Raw genomic sequence first — 23,337 nt, forward strand, 5'->3', positions numbered from 1 at the left:
AGGAGATAAATGTCCCTCAATGTGTTTTTCAAAATACAAGTTCTTACACAAACGTGTAACTAAATGTTGACTCCATGGTGCTTCAGTTATATCTGAAAGGGCTTTGAGAAAATAAGAAGTCCTGTTACTGGATAAAACTAGTGGTCCATCTCGCCTTTCCAGCAGCACCAAAGGAAGTTGTAGGGAGAGCAGAGGTTAACTGTCAAGATAGCTTTTAATTTGTAAATGTATCCAAAGTTTGAAAATATCATGGGGATTCTTAGGAATCCCACTAGTCAGTGAATGGCCTATCTATATGTCCACTACATCTACAGACTACACACACACCCACTCAGATGATTCTCAGAATGGGGGTATATGAGAAGTTAATTCTCATGTCTGGCTTTGTCGTTCTTCACCTTTCCCTCTCATATCTTCAATCACCTGTGTCACAGGACACATATAAGTAGTTGGGAAGTGTTAAACTCTGACAGTAAAGCAAAATCAGAGTTAAAGGCAAATGTTTAATGAATCATGTTCAAACACAAGCTAGTCAATGAAGAACTTTAGGTTCAAAGGGCCAGATATTCTGCATTCCCAAGAAATCGCAATCAGCTTCTCATTCTGGTTAAATATTTTCACATTGCATTTTGCAGCCACAAAATTAGTGGTACATTTTTGAGCGTTGATCTATCATTCAAAGATTCAAATTAGGGGACTGAAAGAAAACATTTTGTATCCGTGTATTTAAAAAACTCTGTCGATGAACAAGGAGCCAGGTGTCAGTTTCCTATGGGAGGAATGTTCTCATGGAGGTACTGTAAGGGTAAGTCAGTCCGCTTCATTTCTTGTTCTTTAACATTCTGTGGTGCCGCCATTGTCCTGTTCAGGTTCAGGAAGCTCATTCAGTGGTATTGCAACATCCCCATAAGGCAGCTTGTCTTCTCACCAAGCATCATCAATCAAATCCAAGATCCTTCCATCTCTCTGTACCTCACTGTCCATTCTCCTGCAGCTTTAATCTTGCCAGATCTGCAAGCCAAAAAGGTTATTTCCTCAACATGAAGACTGAGGAGATGATGTAATCCAGCAGTAGGATTCTCCAGGCTTTTTTACCCTGGATGTGTCTTTTGGCATGATATCACCCTGGGAAAGACTCATCTCATCTGTTTACTTATAAGATTATAGTCCCTCCCAGCTGATTTTCCCGGTCACACACAGATGCCACCTTTTTGTAAAGTTTTCTCAGATCACTCCAGCTTCAGCACACATTCTGCCCTTGACCGGTTCCTTCTTGTCCTATGATCCACTAAACAAGTTAGGTCGGCTTTGTGACTGATTGCTCAGGCATTATTGTTTCCAATTGCTGTGTGTAAATTTTGTATCAATGACTCAGCATATCTTTCCCCAATCTGGCCTCAATCTTTTCCCACCTGTCCCTCTTCCGGACACCTCTAACCCTGTCATACTTTCCAACCTTTGCACTTAAAGGTCTCTTTGCCCCATCACTAACACCTACTTTTCCTTCCAAACTCAAGAGTTGGACATCAGCTCATCGGGGTCAATATCCCATTTCCAGAGTTAGGCGTTAAGGTGCCTTCACTCTTCAGGGGTTGGCAGAGTGGAAAGCATAAGGCGGGCAGTGACTAGGACACGGCCACCATCCCAAGCACTTTGCCACACTAGCCAGAATAAGCCATTACCACTTTCCTGAACAAAATTTTTCTTACACGCGTGACTATCCCAATGTTTCTAATGCTCCGTCTTGTTCCTTTTTTCCCAGCTAACCCCCAGTCAGTCTAAAAAACTTGGCTCCCAGGTCGCCTCCTGCAGGAACTTTCTCTAAGCGCCAGGAAGAACGCGGTCCCCGCCCCTCCGCGGGCCCCATAGTTCCCTGGGCACAGTGAATGGTCCCCATCGGGAGCTTGTTGCATTGCCCGCCACAGGGTCTTCCCAGACAGGCGGTGCCTACGTTCCCCGGGGCAGGGCAGTTTTATCCATCTCTGTTTTAGAGCTCTGTAAACGTGTAGCTACATTAGCAAAGCTAGAACGCCTTCCACCCCACTCCGCCCCCCCTGCACTAAAAATGACCCTCGCAGGCCACCACCGTTGGTACAGGCGTGGGAGGCCGCTCCACAGCCCAAGATTTATTCTTTTAGCAACTTTCAAACATGCAATCCAGTATTATTAACTATAGTCACCATGCTGTACATTACATCCTCATGGCTTATTTATTTATTCATTCATTCATTCATTCATTCATTTATGGCCGTGCCCCACAGCTCCTGGCATCTTAGTTCCCCGACCAAGGATCAAACCCGGGCCCACAGCAGGGAAAGCGCAGAGTACGGGAATTCCCAGCTTATTTATTTTATAACTGGAAGTTTGTACCTTTTGCCCCCTCCACCCATTTCCCCCATCCAAGTGTATGTGGTTTGAATAGAGATGACACACCCCCTACCAGCTTCTGTGACTGGGATAAGCACTGGGTCCGTTTCAGGACAATAAGAGTCTGACCCAGGACTTCTGTCAGGAGGGTTGTGGGGTAAAGAAGCTCTTTCTACCAGTTTCATTCATAGAATAGAGTGTATGCATGGAATTCAGGCAATCATTTTGTTACCGCAACATGGGATTCTGCCTGAGCATGGAGCATCAGTGAGAAAAGCAGAGCCCAAAGATGCAGAGACAGCTTCCTGAAGACATCATCTGAGCTCCTGGATCCAGCCATGCCTGAAGCTAGATATGTCAGGATTTTATAATTTTATGAGCTGAGAAATTCCCTTTTCTACTTAAGTCAGTTTGAGCTGGGTTTTCTGTCTGTTGCACCTAAGATTCCTGATTGATACATCCATCATCTCTGCAAACCCTAGTCCACACTGAACCCACATTCTTCTGCATTCCCATAGCCCTTATTGTTTAAACCATAAGATTCAAAAGTCCATATTTATACAACCATGAACACACATGCCCTTATTAATTTTTTTTTCCCGTGTTGCGCTGCTTGCGTGATCTTAGTTCCCCGACCAGGGATTGAACCTGTGCCCTCGGCGGTGAAAGCACAGCGTCCTAACCACTGGACCACCAGGGAGTTCCCAATAGCTATTCTTTATGGAACACTTGCTACGTGCCAGGTACCAGGTGAAGCACTATAAATATAATATCTTACTGTAATCCATACAACCATAAGATGTAGTTGTTTTTAATCCCCATTCTGCAGATAAGGAAACTAAGACTCAGTGAGGTTAAGTTCTCACAGCTGATAATTGGCAGGGCTAGGATTCAAACCCAGCTCCGCTGGACCCCAGAAGCTGTGTTCTCGAGCACTCTTCCACCTTGCTGCCCAGGACACAGCATGTGTGAGGGTGAGGAAGAAGAGGCCACTGAGATCTTCAGTCTCTTGACACCACACCTTGCTGCATGTCTTCCAGGGCTCTTTTCACCGCTCTTTGCTGCCTGCAGAGGCAGGAGAATGGTTAAGCTCAGAACAAGAAGACAAATGTTCTGTGGGCTAAACTGACAGGCCAAGAGGAGACAAGATTGCGGAAGCACAGACACAGGCTCCTGATGAGTAATGGAATAAAATTACTTGATGTGATCATTAAAGTGCCTCTGTGATTCATGCTGTATTTTCCTTGGTAACCCAGGCTTCTGAGACTGTTGACGACAGACATCATCCATGCTCGTCCTACCTCCCAACGCTTCTCCCCCACCTACTAGACAGACATTGAGTTACATCCTGGGTATTCTATGGCGAAAAAGATACACCTGGCCTGTGTTCTTGTAGTACTTACAGTCTAATGGGAAAGGCAGACCCCAAATCAGTACACAGATAAATAGAAGACTGGGTTGGGGTTGAGTCCTAGGAAGAAAACAAACAGGGAACTGGATGGATGATGGTTGCATTTTCCAAGAGAGAATACTGAAGGGAGCAGGGAAGGAAGTCACGAGTCCCAGCCACAACATGTTATCCAAACAGAGATGTCAAGTAGGTAGTTAGATATAGGAGTCTATTGCTCAGAGGAGAGAGGTCTGGCTGAGAGGTTGAAAGAACATCAGGCTGTCTCAGGTTCTATCTCTTCTTGGAAGCTTTCCCTGATAACGTAATTCCTAGTGATCTTTCCTTTCATTACCTTTATTCATTCATTCATTTATTCAACAAATTCTCAGTAAGGTCTACTCTGTGCAGACTTAGTGCTGGCTTAGTGCCCTTAAGGAGCTTATGTTCTAGGTGTGGAATCAACAAATAAAGTAGACAATTATAACACAGAATGGTAAGTGCTGTGTTCAAGGGAAGTGTAAGGGGCTGTAGGAGAATGGCCTTCTGCATCAGCCAGGTCCAGCGGGAAGCAGATGGCCACGTCACATCAGTAATTTGAGGAGGCTCTATTCAAAGAGGTGGGCAGGGAGTAGGGAAACCACAAGGGGTTGTGAAGTACCCTGGATCTTGAAACATTTGGGCACCACTACCTCTCCAGGCCTGAAGGGGAGAGGAAAGGGGGTGGTTACAGGAATCCAGAGAAGAAGAGAGGTCTGAGATAGGGCTGACAGACAGGAGCTGTGAGCTTCAGTTGAGGGATGCAGCAAGAACAACAGTAGCAAAATATATATATATTTTTTAAAGTTAAGTAGATCAGATTGGAAAACAAGGCAGGGAAGGGCTTTAAGGGAGGGCAGGAGAAGGGAGGGATTAGGATTTGTAAATAGGATGGTCAGGAAAGGCCTCACAAAGAAGGTGGCATTTAAGCAAAACTTGAAGGAGGTGCATCTCTAGATGAGTTCTCCCCAGACCCCTTCAGTTGGCCCACTTCACTCCCCCGTCCCCCATCTCAAGGTCCAGGGCCTTGTCCCCAACCTCTCTGGATTAGAGAGTTCCCTGAAGGTCCTTCTCAGACTATGGTTTCCCCAGAAGAGGAGTTCTGTTTCATCCTTCCTTTTCTCATCTAATAACACTAGAAGCTGCCATTTATTAAGCATGTGCATCACGCTCTTGGCATGTTACACACATTGGGCCATCTAAGCCTCATAGCAAGACTGCAAGCACAGCTGGGGAAAATGAGGCAGTTCGGCCCACTTTCCCTTGGCCAGCTGCCTTCCCTAACAGGGTTCCTGCCCCATCCTCACTCCAGAGAAGGGGAAATGGAAGAGAGACCTTAAGTTTTTGAAGGACTGAAAAAGGGAACAAAGATTAGGAGTGTACTTGATGTCTCCATTGTGCACAAGGACCAAAGGGTAGAAGTCAATAGGAGGCAGTATTTATCAAAATGTGAGAACATCCTAACAATCAGAGCCTCAGATGCCTTGGAGGCAATGAGCTCCTTTGCACTAGAGGTGTGCAAGAGAAGCTGAGCAATCTGTTGTCAAAAATGAAATATAGGCCAGCCCCTAGCCAGCAGCTTCATGCTGCCCAAGGGCCAGGGGCGCGTGCGTGACTCTCCTCTGCCCTGTGAAGGGTGTGCCTCCCACCGCTATGGGCCTCGGAGCCACTGCCCTCATTTTCTCTTGATGTCTTGAATGCAGTCCAAGGGAGGCGCCTTGCAACCAGCGCGTTGAGCGCCAAGAAGGACCAGGAGATGGAACTGGAGGCACCACATTCTACTTATGAAGGAGATGTAAAGTTTCCAGGAATTAAGTCCAGTTTCATTTCAGTATAAGATAGGAGAAAATGGTGATCCCAAAGCCTTCTTCATAGAGATTTCCTGGACAGAAACATATCCTCAGACACCTCCAGTCATATCTATGAACACATCTTTTAGCACCATATCATCAGCTGTAAAGCAGAGCATATCAGCCAAGTTACAGGAAGCAGTGGAAGGACCGCCATGACCCACATGTTGTTTGAATATGCGAAGGACGATAAAGAGCAGTTCATGGAGAATCGCCATCCCTGTTATTTCTACGACATCCACAAGAAATATCATCTTGTTTGAAATTCCTAATACAGCCCCATCAAGTGAGAAAAAAAGACAAAAAAGAACAACTTTCAAAAGCCCAGAAGGAACTATATCCAATCTCCTAGGATAAACCATATGGAAAAGAATATCTTAAAAAAGAATGTATATATGTGTATAACTGAGTCACTTTGCTATACAGCAGAAATTAGCACAACGTTGTAAATCAACTATACTTCAATTAAAAAAAAATAGAGAATTAGGGGACTTCCCTGGTGGTCCAGTGGCTAGGGCTCTGGGCTCCCAATGCAGGGGGCCCGGGTTTGATCCCTGGTCAGGGAACTAGATCCCACATGCACGCTGCAACTAAGAGTTCGCAAGCCACGATGAAGATCCCGTGTGCCACAACTAAGACCCAGTGCAACCAAATAAATAAATAAATATTTTTTAAAAATAGAGAATTAAAAAAAAAAACAAACCCAGAAGCATAAGTTGGTAGATAAAGCAGATCACAAAGGAGAACTTCCTTGAGGATGGAACTGGGTTGATGTGGTGAAGTTAAGCAAAACTGGCTTTAAAGATGATGAATAGCACTTGGAATTTGAGACATGGGAAGAGCATCCTTTAAAAGATAAACTGGGTTCAAAATCTTTTATTACTCTTTTCTGGTACTGAAGTGGCTTTTTATAAAACAGATTTTTTTGGATATAGTTCTTACATAAAAAATGTTTTAAGCTGAAAGTTCATGAGGAGATCTGGTTGTATTAAATTATTTTCACAAACTTGCCTTAAGAAAAGGTGAAAATGTTACTGATTAGTATACTTTATGAAGCCAATTGAGCTTTGTAAATGGACAAATATGGGGAATAATAATGTTAACTCATATGATCTTATTCTAGTCGGTGTAATTTTTTTAAAGGAATATGAAGCCCTTTTCAAACTCTCATCCCAGTGGGGCAGAATACTGAGTGAACAATTAGTCCACAGCATGATCCATATTAATAGGCTTCTCATCTTAGTGAAGTCTTCATCTCTTCTTTCTCTTTTTTTTTTTAATCAATCTATTCTTTTTTTTTTTTTTTTAAAGTATTTGTTTATTTATGGGTGTGTTGGGTCTTCGTTTCTGTGTGAGGGCTTTCTCTAATTGTGGCAAGCGGGGGGCCACTCTTCATCACGGTGCGTGGGCCTCTCACTATCGTGGCCTCTCTTGTTGCGGAGCACAGGCTCCAGACGCGCAGGCTCAGTAATTGAGGCTCACGGGCCCAGCTGCTCCGCCGCATGTGGGATCTTCCCAGACCAGGGCTCGAACCCGTGTTCCCTGCATTGGCAGGCAGATTCTCAACCACTGCGCCACCAGGGAAGCCCCGATCTCTTCTTTCTCTTAATTACGGAAGCATAAATTGCTTCAGAGATTTAAATACTAGTATTTGAACTTTATACATAATATTGTTTGTAGTTACTCTTTATTTTTCAAAGGTGAACTGCTTATTTTTAATAAACGAATATCTGTTTATACTTTTCTCTTGGTTTGGGTCACAGTGCTCAATTATAAGAGCTTTCAATGGAATGTTGAACAGGAGAATATAAAAACAAATCTGCCAAATACATTAGAGAGCATTTGAATAGAAGTGCTGGTTCCTATTTAAAACATTTCTCTTTGCTGCATATACCAAAATAGATGGGAGTAAAGGATGCCTTAATATTTAATTTTTGTATTGTTAGAGACAATGGTTTAAAGAAATTCCTATTTATTTAATATTTAATTTTGTATTGTAAGAGAAAATGGTTTTAAGAAATTCCTATTTATTTATGTATTTTTAGTTGTTTGTAACTGAGGTCTTCTAAATGGTTTAATATAAAACCACATTTCTAGTCTTGCTTCTTTTCAAATATCCTAATGTATTTCTCAGCATCTTTATAATAATAGACTTAGAAGTCTTTCAACTGCTGAACTGTAGTACATGCTTATTTTTTAAACAAATCATTAACAGAGGATACTATTGGTGTAGTTTTACCAGGAAGTTATTGATATGTATGTGTGATTCACAGTGATTCTGTATGTGCTCCCCAGCTATAAGAACACATAGGATGGACTTACCTGGTGGCGCAGTGGTTAAGAATCCGCCTGCCAATGCAGGGGACACGGGTTCGAGCCCTGGTCCGGGAAGACCCCAAATGCTGCGGAGCAACTAAGCCCATGCACCACAACTACTGAGCCTGCACTCTAGAGCCCATGAGCCACAACTACTGAAGCCTGAGCACCGCAACTACTGAAGCCCGCACGCCTAGAGCCCATGCTCCGCAACAAGAGAAGGCACCGCAATGAGAGGCCTGCACACCGCAACAAAGACCCAACGCAGCCAAAAATTAATTAATTAATTTTAAAAAAAACAAACACATAGGACTACTGCGGTGGTATCTGGACGGGTTGATTGTTGGTTCCTCAAGTCACAGTTATGCAGCTTGCGTCTGAATTTTTAAAGAATAGCTAACTTTTAAAGAAGTTTCCTTAGCAAAAGAGCAGTTGAGTTGTGACCATGGTTTTTACTGGGCTAACGCTGGCTTCAGTTAAATCGTTTGAATTATGAAGTAAGTATAATTATGGTGAAGAAGTTCAGCCTCATTTTCAAAAGCTGAATCACATTTTATTTCTTTAATTAATATGATAGAAACATTAAAATTCAGGACCATTGGAATATGTTGATTTGTTTGCTTGTTTTTTTAAAGAAATTGAAACTGCTACATTTGCTAGTGGAAGAAAATGGTTTGCTTTGCTCTGAAATTCTGAAATTGTTCAGGCTTATCATGGTTCATAGATTACAAAGAATAATGCTAGCTAAATGCCAATGAACTATTTTTACTCTTTTTATATGAAATGTACAAATTTCGGAGGTGGGGTGATGGTGGCAGTGGTGCCTCTTACTACCTTATGTAAAACAATTGAACATTCTCTTCAATATTGCCATCATCTGTTTAACACTACCAGTATATTTTCTAAGTTTGTTTACTTAAAAGTGCATGGAATGACACAATTAATAAGCAATAAAACCTCTATTACAGATACACAAAGAAATATAGGGAATTCTTGGGTAAGGGATTTGACTAGATAACTCTAAGAGTCCTTCTAACTTAGGTTCTATCACTAAATCATTCTAGAACTCTAACATGGTATGATTCTAAGACTGTGATTCCAAAATTTTATTAGAACAAGAGACAATCCCTAACTTCAGAGAACTCACAATCTAGTAGATAAGGTGGACAAATAATTACTTTTCATAACTGTAATAAACAGTCTTATAGATTAGATGCAAGGCTTGGCAGGATGTGGGAAGGAATGCTTACTGAGCCATGGCTGTTTCCTCAAGGCTGGTCTCAAGAACCACTTGCATCACAGTCTCACCAGAAGCTTTTTTTTTTTTTTTTTTAAATGCTAATTTCTGGGCTCTAGTCCAGATCTCCTGAATCAGAACCTCTGGAGTGGAACCCAGAAGTCTACTTCACTTAAAATAAAGGCCAAGGTGATTCTTAGGTAGACTGAAATTTGAGACTGCCTGCTCAGAGTCAGGATGACTTCCCTGAGAGATGATATCCAGACTGAGAAAAAAAAGTAGCTGGGTCAAAATATGAAACTACAGAAGTCACACAGAAGTAACATGTTTTGATGAACATTAGCAATTTTGTACAACATTTCCTCCATGTGATAGGTCTTTTTTAAATGACAGCACTTCTTAGATATAATCTGAGATTCTGTGATTGAGGGTATATGCCTCAGATGTCCTACCTGGAACAGACTTTTTTTTTTTTTAATTATTTTATTTATTTATTTATTTATGGTTGTGTTGGGTCTTCGTTTCTGTGCGAGGGCTTTCTCTAGTTGCGGCGAGTGGGGGCCACTCTTCATCGCGGTGCGCGGCCCTTTCACTGTCGCGGCCTCTCTTGTTGCGGAGCACAGGCTCCAGACACGCAGGCTCAGTAGTTGTGGCTCATGGGCCTAGTTGCTCCATGGCATGTGGCAGCTTCCCAGACCAGGGCTCGAACCCGTGTCCCCTGCATTGGCAGGCAGATTCTCAACCACTGCGCCACCAGGGAAGCCCCAGATTTTTTTTTTTTAATTTAATTTTATTTTGATTCTTTTCTTTTTTTTAATTAATTATTTTTGGCTGCGTTGGATCTTCATTGTTGCGGGCAGGTTTTCTCTAGTTGTTGCGAGCGGGGGCTACTCTTCGCTGCAGTGCACGGGCTTCTCATTGCAGTGGCTTCTCTCATTGCGGAGCACAGGCTCTAGGCGCATGGGCTTCAGCAGTTGCGGCTCGCAGGCTCTAGAGCACAGGCTCAGTAGTTGTGGCACGCGGGCTTAGCTGCTCCACGGCATGTGGGATCTTCCCAGAACAGGGCTCGAACCCGTGTCCCCTGCATTGGCAGGTGGATTCTTAACCACTGTGCCACCAGAGAAGCCCTAGAACAGATTTTTGATGGCAAGGGAGCCAGAGCTGGCCTCAGTTTGTTATTTTTGTTTTTAATTTACTTATTTTATTTATTTATTTTTGGCTGCGTTGGGTCTTCATTGCTGCGCGCAGGTTTTCTCTAGTTGTGGCGAGCGGGGGCTACTCTTCACTGCGGTGCGTGGGCTTCTCATTGCGGTGGCTTCTCTTGTTGCGGGGCACGGGCTCTAGGCATGTGGGCTTCTCATTGCGGTGGCTTCTCTTGTTGTGGGGCACGGGCTCTAGGCATGTGGGCTTCAGTAGTTGTGGCATGTGGGTTCAGTAGTTGTGGCTCAAGGGCTCTAGAGCGCAGGCTCAGTAGTTACAGCACACGGGCTTAGTTGCTCCGCGGCATGTGGGATCTTCCCAGACCAGGGATCAAACCCGTGTCCCCTGCATTGGCAGGCAGATTCTTAACCACTTCAGCACCAGGGAAGTCCCCTCAGTTTGTTATTAACTATCCCAAGGCCGGAGGCTGGCAAAGAGGGCTCTGATAAGGACTCCTCACAGAGTCCCTGAGAGGCTATTCCCTGCCACCGTCCATTCCCTTGCCCATGGCCTCCTGGTCCTCATTTCCCAGCTGTCCCTGGATGCTTCTCTTCTCTGGAACCTGCAGTGTCCCCAGCAAGGAAGAAACAGCTTGAGTGAGGGCCTGGTGGCCAGAAAGTGAAGGGTGTTCGGGGACAGGGAGCAGCGTGGTGTGGCTGGACACCAGCTGTCTGGGCATGTGAGGGACTGTTGAGACTTGGATGAAACATTGGCCGAGGTTAAGGGGAGAGAGTGGCCTAGTGGATTCTGAGTCTGAGCTCTGCCAGTGACTTCCTTGGTGAGCCTGGGCAAGTCCCCTTCCCCAAACTGGGCCCCTTCCCCAAACTGCATCCTGTCTGGAAAAGAGGGTTTGTGTTAGAATCGGATGATTTCTCCAGTGACCATCCGGCTTTAATATTTTGGATTCTAAGATCTCATCTGACCCTAACCATCACCCTGTGAAGAACGCATGCAGGAAGTGTACCCATTTTATAGCGAGGAAGCCATGGCCCAGTGAGGAGCAGTGACTTGCCCACCACCATACAACCACGTAGGAGCAAAGTCTGATTCCACCAGCACCCGACGCTCTTCTGAGATCCTCCTCAGATCGGGCAAGCTGAAGCGAAGCAAGGAACATTCGGTCTCAGGTCCAGGAAGCAGGCGCTGCAGGGGACGGAAGGGTCGCAGCCCACAGCTGGCTGAGGCCAAGCAGCTGGGCGGAGGCGCCCGAAGCCAGCTCCGGGAGAAGTGGGTGGGTTAGGGCCCGGGCGGGGCCGGGTGAGGGGACGCCCTGAGGAAGGGAAAAGGCAGCTGAGCGCGGGTTGGAGCGCAGAGCGGAGGGGGCGCAGGCGGTGCTGGCCGCGGGCTGCGAGCAGGGGGGCTGGCGGAGCGCCTTGGGGCGCAGTGCGGGGCACCCGCGAGCCCAGGGCGAGGTGTCCAACGAACAGACGGCGTCCCTGGGAGCCTTGCCGACAGGCAGGTAAGGCGCACCCGCCGGCTTGGGAAGGCTGAGCCGGCGCCGGGGGTAGAAATGAGGGGTCTATCCGCCTCCCTGGAGGCCGCCGACCAGACGTAGGGGGCGGCTCAGATACATACTGATCCTCCCCTGGACAGAGCCACAGGGATCCCGGGGCGCACGTGGGAGTGCGAAGCTGGGCTCCTGGCACGCCTTGCCCGGAAACCGTGGAGGCTTAGGTCGGCACTCACGGGCCCCGGGACGGCGGCACCCAAGCTCCTTCCACATCCACAGATATGCGAGCGCACAATATAACAACCAACCTGCGGCTCCGCAGCGAGAGCACACGCGGAAATGGCGCTCCGGGACCCGGCGTGTCTTCTTGCTTGGCGGGAGCCGCTTGCTCGGCGTGCGAGTTGACTTGCCCATTCTCTACTTCATTGTGTCCCTCGCCCTATGCGCCCCAGTCCTGGGAAAAGCCTAAGAGCTCCCTTAGACGTCTTCTAGTACTAGTAACATAGATCTAGGCTGGGAGTCAGGAGACTTGAGTTCTAGTTTACAGGTTGTGTAAACCTGGTGCCAATCGCCCACCTGCTCTGTGCTTTGTGCGTTCTTTTCCTGGGTCACCAAATGTAAAATGGGCCTCCTGGTCCTGTTGCCCATGTACTCCGTATGGCATGTGGGGGAAGGGGACTGGACCCGGGAGTCTCTTGTGTAGAAAAGTACAGGAGTTCAGACCCCTGTGTGAGGGACCTTGGAGAGTGTCTCCTCCTATCCCCCCTCCCCACTCCTCAGCAGTTTGCATATGGGGAAACTGAGGCCCAGGGGGGAGATGGCTTGCCCAGGGTCACACCAGGGACCAGACAGAAGTAGAACCCAATTCTCCTCACTCCTAGCCCAGGGCTGATTCCACTTCAGCTACAAAAGTGCATTGTAAATGTGTTAGCTGCTCTTTATCTCCTGGCATCCAGCCAGTTATCCGCTCTGAATGGAGGAGAGCCAAGCTGGAGGCAAGGAAACGGCTTTCAGATTTTCTTGACTCCTTAAGATGAGAACAAACAACCTTCATTCCTCACTCACTCCACACTTTGCAAAACACATTTCTATCTATAAACTGAATGGGTGGATGCTCAAAATGCCTACTAAGAGGGAGGCAAGACAAGAAATCCCATCTTACTGATGGGGAGAATGAGGCCCCAGAGTGGAGAAATGACTTAACCAAGACACACGGCTAGACATGTCTACAAAATAGGGGCAGGTCTCTTGACTCCAACTCTGGTGTGTTCTGTATCAACAGCAGGACTACAGAATGGTACCCCTAAATGGAGAGAGATTACAGGGCTGATCAGAGAGGAAGAGAAACAAGGAAGGCTTCTGAAGGAGGTAAGTGTGTCTGAGAATCAAGAAAAGTAATAAAGAACCTCCTGGCTTCTTCTGAGAGTAGGAGAACCTAAGGTGGGGAGAGGGGACATAGGGATAGCTGTTCCTGGTAATACTGGGGGGCGGCGGAGGAGATAGGGCAACAGAAAAGGAAACAGGTGACCAGGCTGCCCAATAATTCTCTCTTATGTTTACATAATACTTTGCAATTTCTAAAACACCTTTCCCCCTTGGTCTCCCCGAGTTGCCATGTGAGGCAAGCAGGACAGGGGTAATTATCCCCATCTCATAGATGAGATTCAGAGAACATAAATGCAGTGCTCAAGGTCACATAGCCAAGCATACAGCCAAGATTGGAACCATGAAAGGCACACCTGAAAGGCAAGATTAGAGGCTTGGAGACTGGGAGTTGGACTGTGTGTGTGCAGCAGGTGGGTGTGTGTGGCTGCCCCCTGGGTGGGTGCACAGGGAAGAGCGTTGCTAAGCCGCTGCTGGTGTTTTGGGGCCAAGAATGTTTGCCCTTTGGATTAAATGGAGTTCAGGTGCAGGGAACATCTGGGCTTCCAAAGGCGGCTTGGAATTCCTCCTCCCCTGACTCACTTGCCCACCTGACTGAGATGGTGTCTTTTATTTGAACTTCCCCTTCCCCAGACCAAATGGAATCTGTTTTGGCCTGCCCTTGAAGCTGCTTTTTAAGTGCTGTAAGCTGTTTTCATGAATGCGTATGTGTGTGTGCAGGGGGGAATAGTCTAATAAGAAGAGACATTTATTCACCTATTCTTGAGTGCCTGCTATAAAGAAATGTATGAGGCACAGGTCCCTGCCTTCACACTTCCCAGCGCACAGTTTAGTATATCTATATCTATATCTATATCTATTTAGATTTATACAGATATACACACCCAATTTCAGTACAGCATAGTGCTCTAACAGGGTTTTATGCAAAACACTTTAGGAACAGACAAGAAGAAACTTAACTGGCTAGGGAGTGGGGAAGGTGGTGTCTCAGGAGAGGGTCTACAGAGGTTATACTGGAGCTGGGTCTTGAAGGATGAGTAGGAGTTCACTAGGCAGATAAAAAGAGGAAGGGCATTTCTGCCTAAGAAAACAGCATGAGCAAAGGCAAGATGTGTGCAAGTGCAAGGAATGTTTGGGGAATGGCCTATAGCTCAGTATCATGGGGCACAGGCAGTGGGGAGAGCTGTGGTGAGATGGGGCTGGAGGCAGGGTCATATCCAAAGGAGCTTGAATGATAATCGCAGGAGGTTAGACTGTCCTATAGGCAACAGAGAACTTATAGTGGAAAGATATGTGGATGAGATACCTGTTTCTGGTCCCAGTTCCTAGGCTGTGAGACCTTGAGCAAGTGATTTCCTCTTGGGGTGGGGTGGTTTTTCCCACTGGTTGAACGAGGGGGTTACACCAATGACGTGATTATTAAGATCCCTTCCAGCTCAGATTCTATTTCTGTGTCTCCTTCTAACTATACGTTAAGGTTCCTCTCCCACCAGCCCACGGTGGTGATAAGACCACGAGAGGGGCCAGAGGTAAAACTGTGCATTCCCAGGAGTTGTCTTTGGATCCACTTGCTTTATGTGGCCTTTTTCCCCTGCCTCTCTACCACATTTCCAAGCACTTCAGACACTCATTCTGCAAGAGTAGCTGAAACAGAGCATAGGGAAACCAAAAGAACCGATGGTGGCATTTCACTTTTCCCCAGAGAAACCTGAAAGAAAACCTTACTAAGATACCCAGTTTATCCTTCAGGTCCCAGCTTTACGCCTCCATCCCCAAGTTAGAGGCCAGGCGAGCTCAAGTCAAGGACATTTTGGGCAAACCTGTTAATGTGCTGGAAAGAGTAACATCGGGGTGTGGAGGAAGAGAGTGCACCTGTCTTGTAATGAGGAGCAGGAGTAGGTCTGGAGCAGAAAGTGCCATGGGGAACAAGACTCTAAAGGAAGGTTAACGCCTCCAAAAGTTACCAACTTCTCCCCTTACTGGATCCTCAGTTAAGATTGGCGAGAGCGACTTCCCTGGAGGTCCAGTGGTTAAGACTCTGCGCTTCCAACGCAGGGGGTGCGGGTTCGATCGCTGGTCAGGGAACTAAGATCCCACATGCCAGTGGTGTGGCCAAAAAAAAAAAAAGATTAGCAAGAATCTGTAGTCCAGGAAAAAGGAGTAGTGGTGGACTTAGAGGAGATGATACCCCAGGACACGAGGAGCCTGTGTTTGGTGTGATATGCAGCTCAGATGCCAGAAGACATTGCCATTTGTAGTGGAAAGAGCACCTGAACAGCACCCCAAAGACCTGGGTTCTCATCAGAGCTCTGCCATTTACTAGCCATGTCATTTTGGACTAGTCACTTCCCCTCTCTGACCTTCAGTTTTCTCAACTACAAAATGGAGGGGTTGGCCTAGAATCTAGATTCTAAATGATCTTTAAAATCTCTTTTCAGTCACTGTTCATCTCCCTTCCTAAATGATTATCTCTTGTTTCAAGTCAGGGACTCTCCAAGGCAGGAGCTCTGTCTTCCCCATCCAAAGAGCTTCATAATCAGTGACTATCTTGAAGAGGGAAGCCAAGGAGCTCAGAAAGAGGAACAAAATTCCCCACATTGCCAACTGCCAATTCCCAACTTGGGACCCAGAGGCAGGTCATAGAGAACCAAGCTGTCCCTTTATGAGCTCTCTGCCTCTCCTTGCACACAGGTCCTCCATCCCACCTCAACCCAGCTTCTAAAGATACACAACTATGGCTTCTTTGCACGTTCCATCAGAAGTACAAATATCCATCCAGGTCTATCCAGAGAGGCACTGGAAGGAGGGTGTGAGGAATGAATGGTTCTGTGAACCTTTACTCCCCTCACTGAACCCCACCTCAGAGCCCACCCTGTCACCCACGCTTTCCCCCTACCCCCACTTTCTAACACAGAGTCTGTCTCTCCCAGGCTAGATCACCCTGGCAGGTAGGCTATAAAGAGGAAAAATGAACAAGTCAACAAATTTGGCCTTCAGTTTATCTAGGCTGGAATACTAAGTGTAACTCAGTCCTGGGACTCAAAGCATCTTAACCTGTGAGGAAAGAATCTGCAGTCTTCTCTATCTTGTGATTTGGGAGACTCTAGAGAGCCCCCAAAATCCTCTCCCACCAGCCTACCCAATCTCCCAAATCTCACGTATGGTTTTGTGGTATCTTCATGGGATGTTAGAGCTGATCAGGACCTTACAAGATTACATAGTAAAACCCCTTCATTTTACAGATGCAGACAGAAGCTGGGGCCCAGAAAAGGGAAATCACATGCCCAAAGTCACACAAGTAGCAGCTGAACCAAGACAGCTCTTTGGTTTTCATTTCTTTCACTGTAAAATGAGGGAGGTTAGATTAGATGGACTCTGAAGGCCATGCCAGCCTCTGCTCTGCACAAATAAAACCACCACCACATCTGTGGAGTGTCTAGTGCCAGGCACTGCATACTTTTCTTCTTTAATTTTCACAACAAAGCTATGGTACAGATAGCGTTGATGCCATGCCTATGTTTATGCCCAGTCTATCCAAACAGGTTGATTGGTAACATCATTTGTTCCTATGTAAAATAGCAACCCAATTGCTGGCTGCCATTCTCCCACTCACATCATTTCCTTGGGTCTCAGGCCCTGCTAAGATGCCAGTACCCTGGGGAAAGGGGATGTTTTAGACTGCACTGTTAGCTGGTCCTGAGCAGCAGCTCACGTGTTGAACTGAGGTTTCTCATGAAGTCACCCAGTTGAGACATTGTGCATCTGGAGTCGGGGGACAGCAATTAGATGTCCCTTGGCCATGGCACAGTTCCTATAACTGCAACCCTAGGTTGGCCTGATCCAGCTCCTGCAGGAAGGGGAGGGGAAGAGGCAGGGTGTCAGCACCCACAGCACAGCTATTGCACAACCCTTGGGGCTTGGCCTCGGGTGATCCACCCTCGTTCTGAAGTTTTTTCTGTGTGTCTAGTTCCTTCTTTTTCTGTCCCCTCCCCACCCAGCTCTGGACCTTCCCAGCTCCCAAAGTCAATATTGAGACCCCAGATGTGTCCAGAGACATCCTGAAGAGGCTGAGGGGCTGAGGAGCCTTAGGGCGCCCACAGGGAGATTCCTGGAGCCGACTAGGAGCCAGTGAATTTGCTGTTGTTTGGTGAGTCTTCCAGATGGAGGTGGCCCTCCGTCTGCCTTGTCAGTTCGAACCCCCATGCAAGGCTATCTAAGAAAACTGGTGACAGTGACTGCCCTGGGAAAGAAACTTGGGCCACTGGGAACAGAGAGACTGCATTTTCATTGTACGTACTGCTTCAATTTCTTTTTTTTGCTGTGTATATGTATTTACTTCTCAAAAATGAAAAATAGATTTTCATTTTCATGAAAACTGTGTTTTTTATTAAAATGTATTTTAAAAATCCTCTTCACCATAATAAAAGTATATGCTCAAGCAAGCCTGGGGCAGGGGGCAGAGCAGAGATAATAATCTTTTTTTTTTTTTTCCTTTTTAATTAAAAAACTTTTTAATGTGGTAAAAAGCAACATAAAATTTATCATCTTAACATTTTTAATGGTACATCTCAGTAGTGTTAACTATCTTTACATTGTCATGCAGCAGATCTCTAGATGTTTTTCATCTTGCAAAACTGAAACTCTGTACCCATTGAACAACAACTCCTGGTGATAATCTTTTTTGATAGATGAGGAAACTGAAGTGCAAACAGGGCGAGAAACTTATTTCCCTCAATCAAAGTGAGCTCTTCCCGCACTTATGCCATCTGTCTGTTGTCTGCTTATAAAACTGTCTGAGGCCCCTTCCTCCTGCAACCACTGCCTTAGCCATTCCCACCCCCAAATGCCTCTCACATCCTCTATCTGTCCCCGCCCCCACCTTGTCATCCCCTCCACCCCAGCTCAGGACTCAGCATCTTGAACCCAGACTATTTCACCTATCACTGGGCTCCCTGCCTCCATCCCAGCCCTCTTTACTCCACACTCCACATAGCAGCCAGAGTGTCCTTTCCAAGCACAGATCTGATCATTTTACCCCCTTTTAAAATATCATTCCATGTTTTTTCTCCACCTACAGGGTTAAGTTCCAGCTCTGCAGCCTGGCACTCAAGGCCCTCTATGATCTGGTTTGGGCCAGTGTCTCCATACCACATCCTATCTTATCCTTTCACGCATCTTACACTCTTTATGCTACTTTCCATTCTTCAAAGTGTGCTTTCTAGTCCATCTGTTTGCTTCCCTTGCCTTCTCTACTTCCAAAAAATCCTTCAAGGTCCAACTCAAATTCTTCCATCACTGTGAACACTCTCTGAGCACTGGTCAGAATTCATCCCTTCTTCCTTTAAGCCCCAGTAGCTCCTAGATTGTCTCCCATATTAAGAGCTGGCGATGTGCCCCCTGAGTGTAGGGACTGGCCTCCTAGAGCTCCCAGAATAAGGCTGCCCAGGAGTGGGCCTCCATAAACGATGACTGGCCAGGTGATTCATTGAGCCATTAGTTTCATTGTGCTGCTCCTGCTTTTCATTAGCCCATATGAGGAAAGAGGAAGGCACAAATTTGTTGCCTGACAAGTGGGATACTAGATGAGAACCTATGCCTCCTGGATCTTAACTCTTCCCCTTTTCCATCCAGACAAGGTTGCCCAAGTACTAGATGGCAGGGGGCCCCAAGGCCTTGCATAAAATGTGGGCCAGTCCTGGGTTATTGCTGTATTATTTTGATTCTTCCCCCCAAATTCTGCATTCATAGAGTTCTTAATGAATATTTATCATGGTCCTAACTAACTGTCATCTCTTCCGGGGAAGAGACATGATGGTTAATAGTCAAGTGTGTTAAACAGCTCTACCTAGATAAAGGAGGGCTTTGGAACCAGTCAGCGAACACTGAGTGCTTGGCCTATAGAGAAATCCAAAGTGGCCATCTTTACTGGAGACCACTGAGGGAAGGAGAACTAGGGTAGTCCCCTAGACTTGGAGGAGAGACACAGCCTTGCGGACCAGGAGCATGTGGTCTTCTGATAACCCTTATCAATAGCAAGAGGACAGCCACACATTGCCTTATATGTAAGTGCTGGGGCAAAGGGAAGGCTGCGATGATAAAGCTTGTGGAGTATGCTGGGAGCACACAAAGGCTTCCTGAAGGAAGTGAGCGTGGAGCCTTGTTTAAAGGAATGACATATGTTTTTCCAGAGACTAGGATACAAGGCTGCCTTTGGCTATTTTTCTACATTGTAGACTAAGGATCTCTGAGAGGAAGGAAAAGGAACCTCTGTTATCACCAGTTATATGCCATGTACACAGTGACGTTGTTTTGGAAGGCAGGATAGTTGAGGTGCTAGTGTCTTTTCTCTCTGGGGTGGGTAAAACCCCAAACCGGACTGAGTATTCCTTTCACTCCGAAGCCCTCAGGCCCAGTGCCGGCAGTGGTTATCAGCCTTTCCCTGCTCCCCCAGCCACCTCCTTTCCAACAGAATTTCTCCTCAATAGCTAGGAATACCTAGAGCGGGACCTAGGATGCTTTAGAGGTCAAATGACCCAGCCTCTGGCCTCCAGGTAGGGGGAAATCTAAGCCATCCCCAAACATCTTCTACATGGTGTCTGTGGAGCATAAGAAAGAACTGTGCTGAGGGAGAGTTCTGAGGAATGTCTTCTAACTGTGCCACACAGTCCTCCCCAGAGCTGGTGTGGAGGCCGGAGGAGCTCTGAGCTGGCCATCGAAGAGCCGGGCTCTATCTCGGCTCTACCTCCAGTATTCTCTGTGATCATGGACAAGCCAACTATTCTCTCTGGGCCTCAGTTTCCCTGTGTGTAAAATGGAAGAAATTACATTAAATAATCCCTAAGGTCCTTCTAGCCTAAAGCTCAGTGAGTTATAGAACCCAAAGAAAGGATAGATCAGCATGTTTACAATGGTCAAGGAAGACTTCCTTCCACAAGTATTTATTGAGCACCTACTGAGTGCTGTCATAAGTGCTCATATATAGCAGTGAATAAAACAGACATATTCCCTGCCTTCCTTGGGCTGGCAGTCTAGTGGAGAAGATAGACAAGTAAACAAGTAGTTAGAATAAACTGTGATGTTGGGATTTTAGCTGGGGTCTGAAGGAGTGGGAAGGTCATTCAAGCTGCAAGTAACAGAAGCCATCCTCTCTCTTTTCTGTCACTACCAGAGCATCCTCCGATTCTTTCCCCACCTGAATCCCTGTTGCTATGGAGACCACCAATGGGACTGAGACTTGGTATGAGAGCCTGCACGCTGTGTTGAAGGCTCTAAATGCCACTCTTCACAGCAACTTGCTCTGCCGGCCAGGGTCAGACAACCTGACTGAGGAGAGGCGGGCCAGCCTACCTGGCCGCGATGACAACTCCTACATGTACATTCTCTTCGTCATGTTCCTATTTGCTGCCACTGTGGGCAGCCTCATCCTGGGATACACCCGCTCCCGCAAAGTGGATAAGCGCAGTGACCCCTATCATGTATACATCAAGAACCGTGTGTCTATGCTCTGATGCTAAGAGGCCGGGGATGGCAGAAGATCAAGATTCCTGAGGGTTATCTTGTGGGGCCTCCAGAATTCAGCTATGTGTTACATCAGGCCTCAGTGTTCTAATCTGTAAGATCAACAAGAAACAGTACTAAGGGAGGTCATCACTGGGGAAGGAGGAGAGGATCTAGCAGACCTAGGCCTTGTGGATAAGGATTTTTTCCAGCAAAGATAGACTTTATAGACAGTAGGAGCCCTTTGAACAAATATATAAAAGTGGCAGGAATTCCCTGGTGGTCCAGTGGTTAGGACTCCGGTTCTCACTGCCAAGGGCCTGGGTTCAATCCCTGGTCGGGGAACTGAAATCCCACAAGCCATTCAGTGTGGCCCAAAAAAAAAAAAAAAAAAAAAAAAAAAAAATATATATATATATATATATATATATATATATATATATAAAAATACACACACATACACACATATATATATGTATATATATATAAAAGTGGCAACATATAATGACAAATGAGTGTTCTAGTGGCCGGAGTGTTGGGGGCTAGGGGCTAGAGGAAGGAAAAGAGGAAGTTGTAGCAGAGGGAAATGAGACAGGAAAATGCCCTGAGGACACATTTTTTGATGTGTTATCTTCAATGACCATGAGAAGCAGCAATGATTATCCCATATCACAGACAGGAAGTCTAAGTTATGTTACTTATTTATATTTTTTCACATTTTATGTTTTTCAGCCCATTTAACATTTGTGATTTTACCCCCTGTGAGGGAAGCAGAGCAAGTGCCATTCTGCCCATTTGGGCCAAAGCAGTACCATGACTGGAACCCAGGTTCTCTGGTCACCTTGCCTAGTGCTTTGCAAAACTGTGTGCTACCTAGGAGTGGATCTAGGCCTGAAACTTATATAATTCTGGGGGGGCCCTCCTTAAGAAAAAGAATTTTAAAATATCTTATTTTTGCAAATATTACAAAAACATATCACCATGTTAATACATTGTTAGGGCCCCTCCTAAGAACTTAAGAAGGAGCCATGCAAGTACAGAGCCCTGACTGTTAAGCCTCATTAGCTCCATGGTCCCTGTGCCCCTCCAGCCATGTCCCAGTGCCCTTCCCAGCCCCATCTCCAGTCCTGGGGACTTCACTACCTCTAAGGCAGCCTCTAACATTTTGAATGAATTCTGTGAGTAATTTTCTGATATCAGGTTGAAATCTGCTTCTAGAAGATTATTATCACACCTAGAAGATTATCATATTAAAAGAGGCAGGTACCTGATTCAGTGGAAAGAGAACCATCCCTGATTCTAGTACCAGTGTGGTGTATAAACTGGCTAGACACTTCTCTCTGACTCTTGTCCTTCTTCAGCACCGTGAAATAGAAAGTTGAAATAGTTGAAAGTCTCTAAGGGCTCTACCAGAGCTGATATTCTAGGCTTCACATACATTGATTTGAACCACGTAAAACTGCTATGCTTGTAGGTCAAAAACAGCTGAATATCAGTAGTTTCACATGCTTCAGTTGAATACATGAAATGTGGTCAGCTACAAATCCCAGGCTGGAACCTCCCACTGTTCTGTTTAATTTCTGTTATTAAGGAATCTCCATGGGGTCTCCAGAAAGCCCTATCAAAACATATATATGTGTATATATCAAAAGCTTTGAAAGCATATTTTGAGAGCACTTATCTCTGAAGAGAAGGATTATGGGTGATTTTCCCTTTCTACTTTAAAAATTTATGTAATATTTGATTTATTTGACCATAAGTATGTTTCTTATATTATAAGGGGGGGAAGCTACTTCTACTTTGAAAAAATGAAAATAAATGCCTGTGTGTTACTTGAATGGAGGATCACAGAACGCATTTGCTCCCATGAGCAGTTAGTTATGTTGATTCCATGCAAATCAGTGCTGAGCCCCACGTGTGCTCTCAAGCCTTTCCTCATATCTTCTTGAGGGAGAAGGTGGAGACCTGCTTAAGAAGATGTGACATATGGGTGGACAACGGACTCGGAAGTCTACAGCTGGATGGGACTTTGGAGACCGCCCAGCCCAAACACCCAAATAAAATATGGAATCCCAACAAGAATAAGAATGAATGTCAGGTAATGGATGCTATCAGGATTTTGAGAAATGAGATTGAGTGGATGTAGAGGAGCCAGAGAAAGGTAAAATTTGAACTGGGCTTTGAGAGATAGGACAGATCTACGTGGGCAGAGAGAATGAACAGAACAAGACAAGGGAAGCTTGGAGGCAGAAATGTGGCAAGACCACCCTCCTGAAGAGAGCAGGTCGGCGGGTGGATGGAGCAGGAAGCAGCCCAGAGTGGCTGCGCTGGGAGTTCAGTGTCCCCATCTATGGGGGAGACTCCCCTTCACACAGTCCTTATACTCACAGGGCTTAAAAACAGAGTAATACAAATTATTTTACTTATAAGTTACAGAAATCCAGTGTGTATTAGCATAAGCACAAAAGGGGATTTATTGAGAGGAGTATGGGGTAGTTCAATAGAGGAGCTACCGGGGCAACTCTAGGAATCTTGGGGCCTGGAACTACTTATTTGTCCTAATTTACAAAGTAGGGGCTCAATATACCTCATTATATACACTCAAGGTTGG

At 45.9% G+C, this 23,337-nt stretch overlaps 1 protein-coding gene and 2 pseudogenes across 3 annotated transcripts; 2 read left to right on the top strand and 1 right to left on the bottom strand.

Annotated features, from left to right (window-relative positions):
- Positions 1–535: 535 nt before the first annotated feature.
- Positions 536–12,232, bottom strand: LOC132369788 (anaphase-promoting complex subunit 13-like; annotated as a pseudogene).
- On the top strand, positions 3,958–5,995 carry LOC132370160 (RWD domain-containing protein 4-like; annotated as a pseudogene).
- Positions 12,233–13,125: 893 nt separating the features above from the next.
- Positions 13,126–22,824, top strand: KCNE3 (potassium voltage-gated channel subfamily E regulatory subunit 3). Of its 3 annotated transcripts, none has more exons than XM_059929467.1 (3): positions 13,126–13,214; positions 17,228–17,518; positions 20,398–22,824. In XM_059929467.1, the coding sequence occupies exon 3, from the start codon at positions 20,438–20,440 to the stop codon at positions 20,735–20,737; it is 300 nt and encodes a 99-aa protein (XP_059785450.1). In that variant the 5' UTR covers positions 13,126–13,214; positions 17,228–17,518; positions 20,398–20,437; the 3' UTR covers positions 20,738–22,824. The 3 variants fall into 3 exon arrangements, with proteins under 3 accessions (XP_059785450.1, XP_059785449.1, XP_059785451.1); XM_059929466.1 differs by having other exon boundaries at positions 17,228–17,376; XM_059929468.1 differs by lacking the exon at positions 17,228–17,518 and having other exon boundaries at positions 13,149–13,214.
- Positions 22,825–23,337: the final 513 nt, after the last annotated feature.

This window comes from Balaenoptera ricei, chromosome 8 (genome assembly GCF_028023285.1).
Source record: "Balaenoptera ricei isolate mBalRic1 chromosome 8, mBalRic1.hap2, whole genome shotgun sequence".
Lineage (NCBI taxonomy): Eukaryota > Metazoa > Chordata > Mammalia > Artiodactyla > Balaenopteridae > Balaenoptera > Balaenoptera ricei.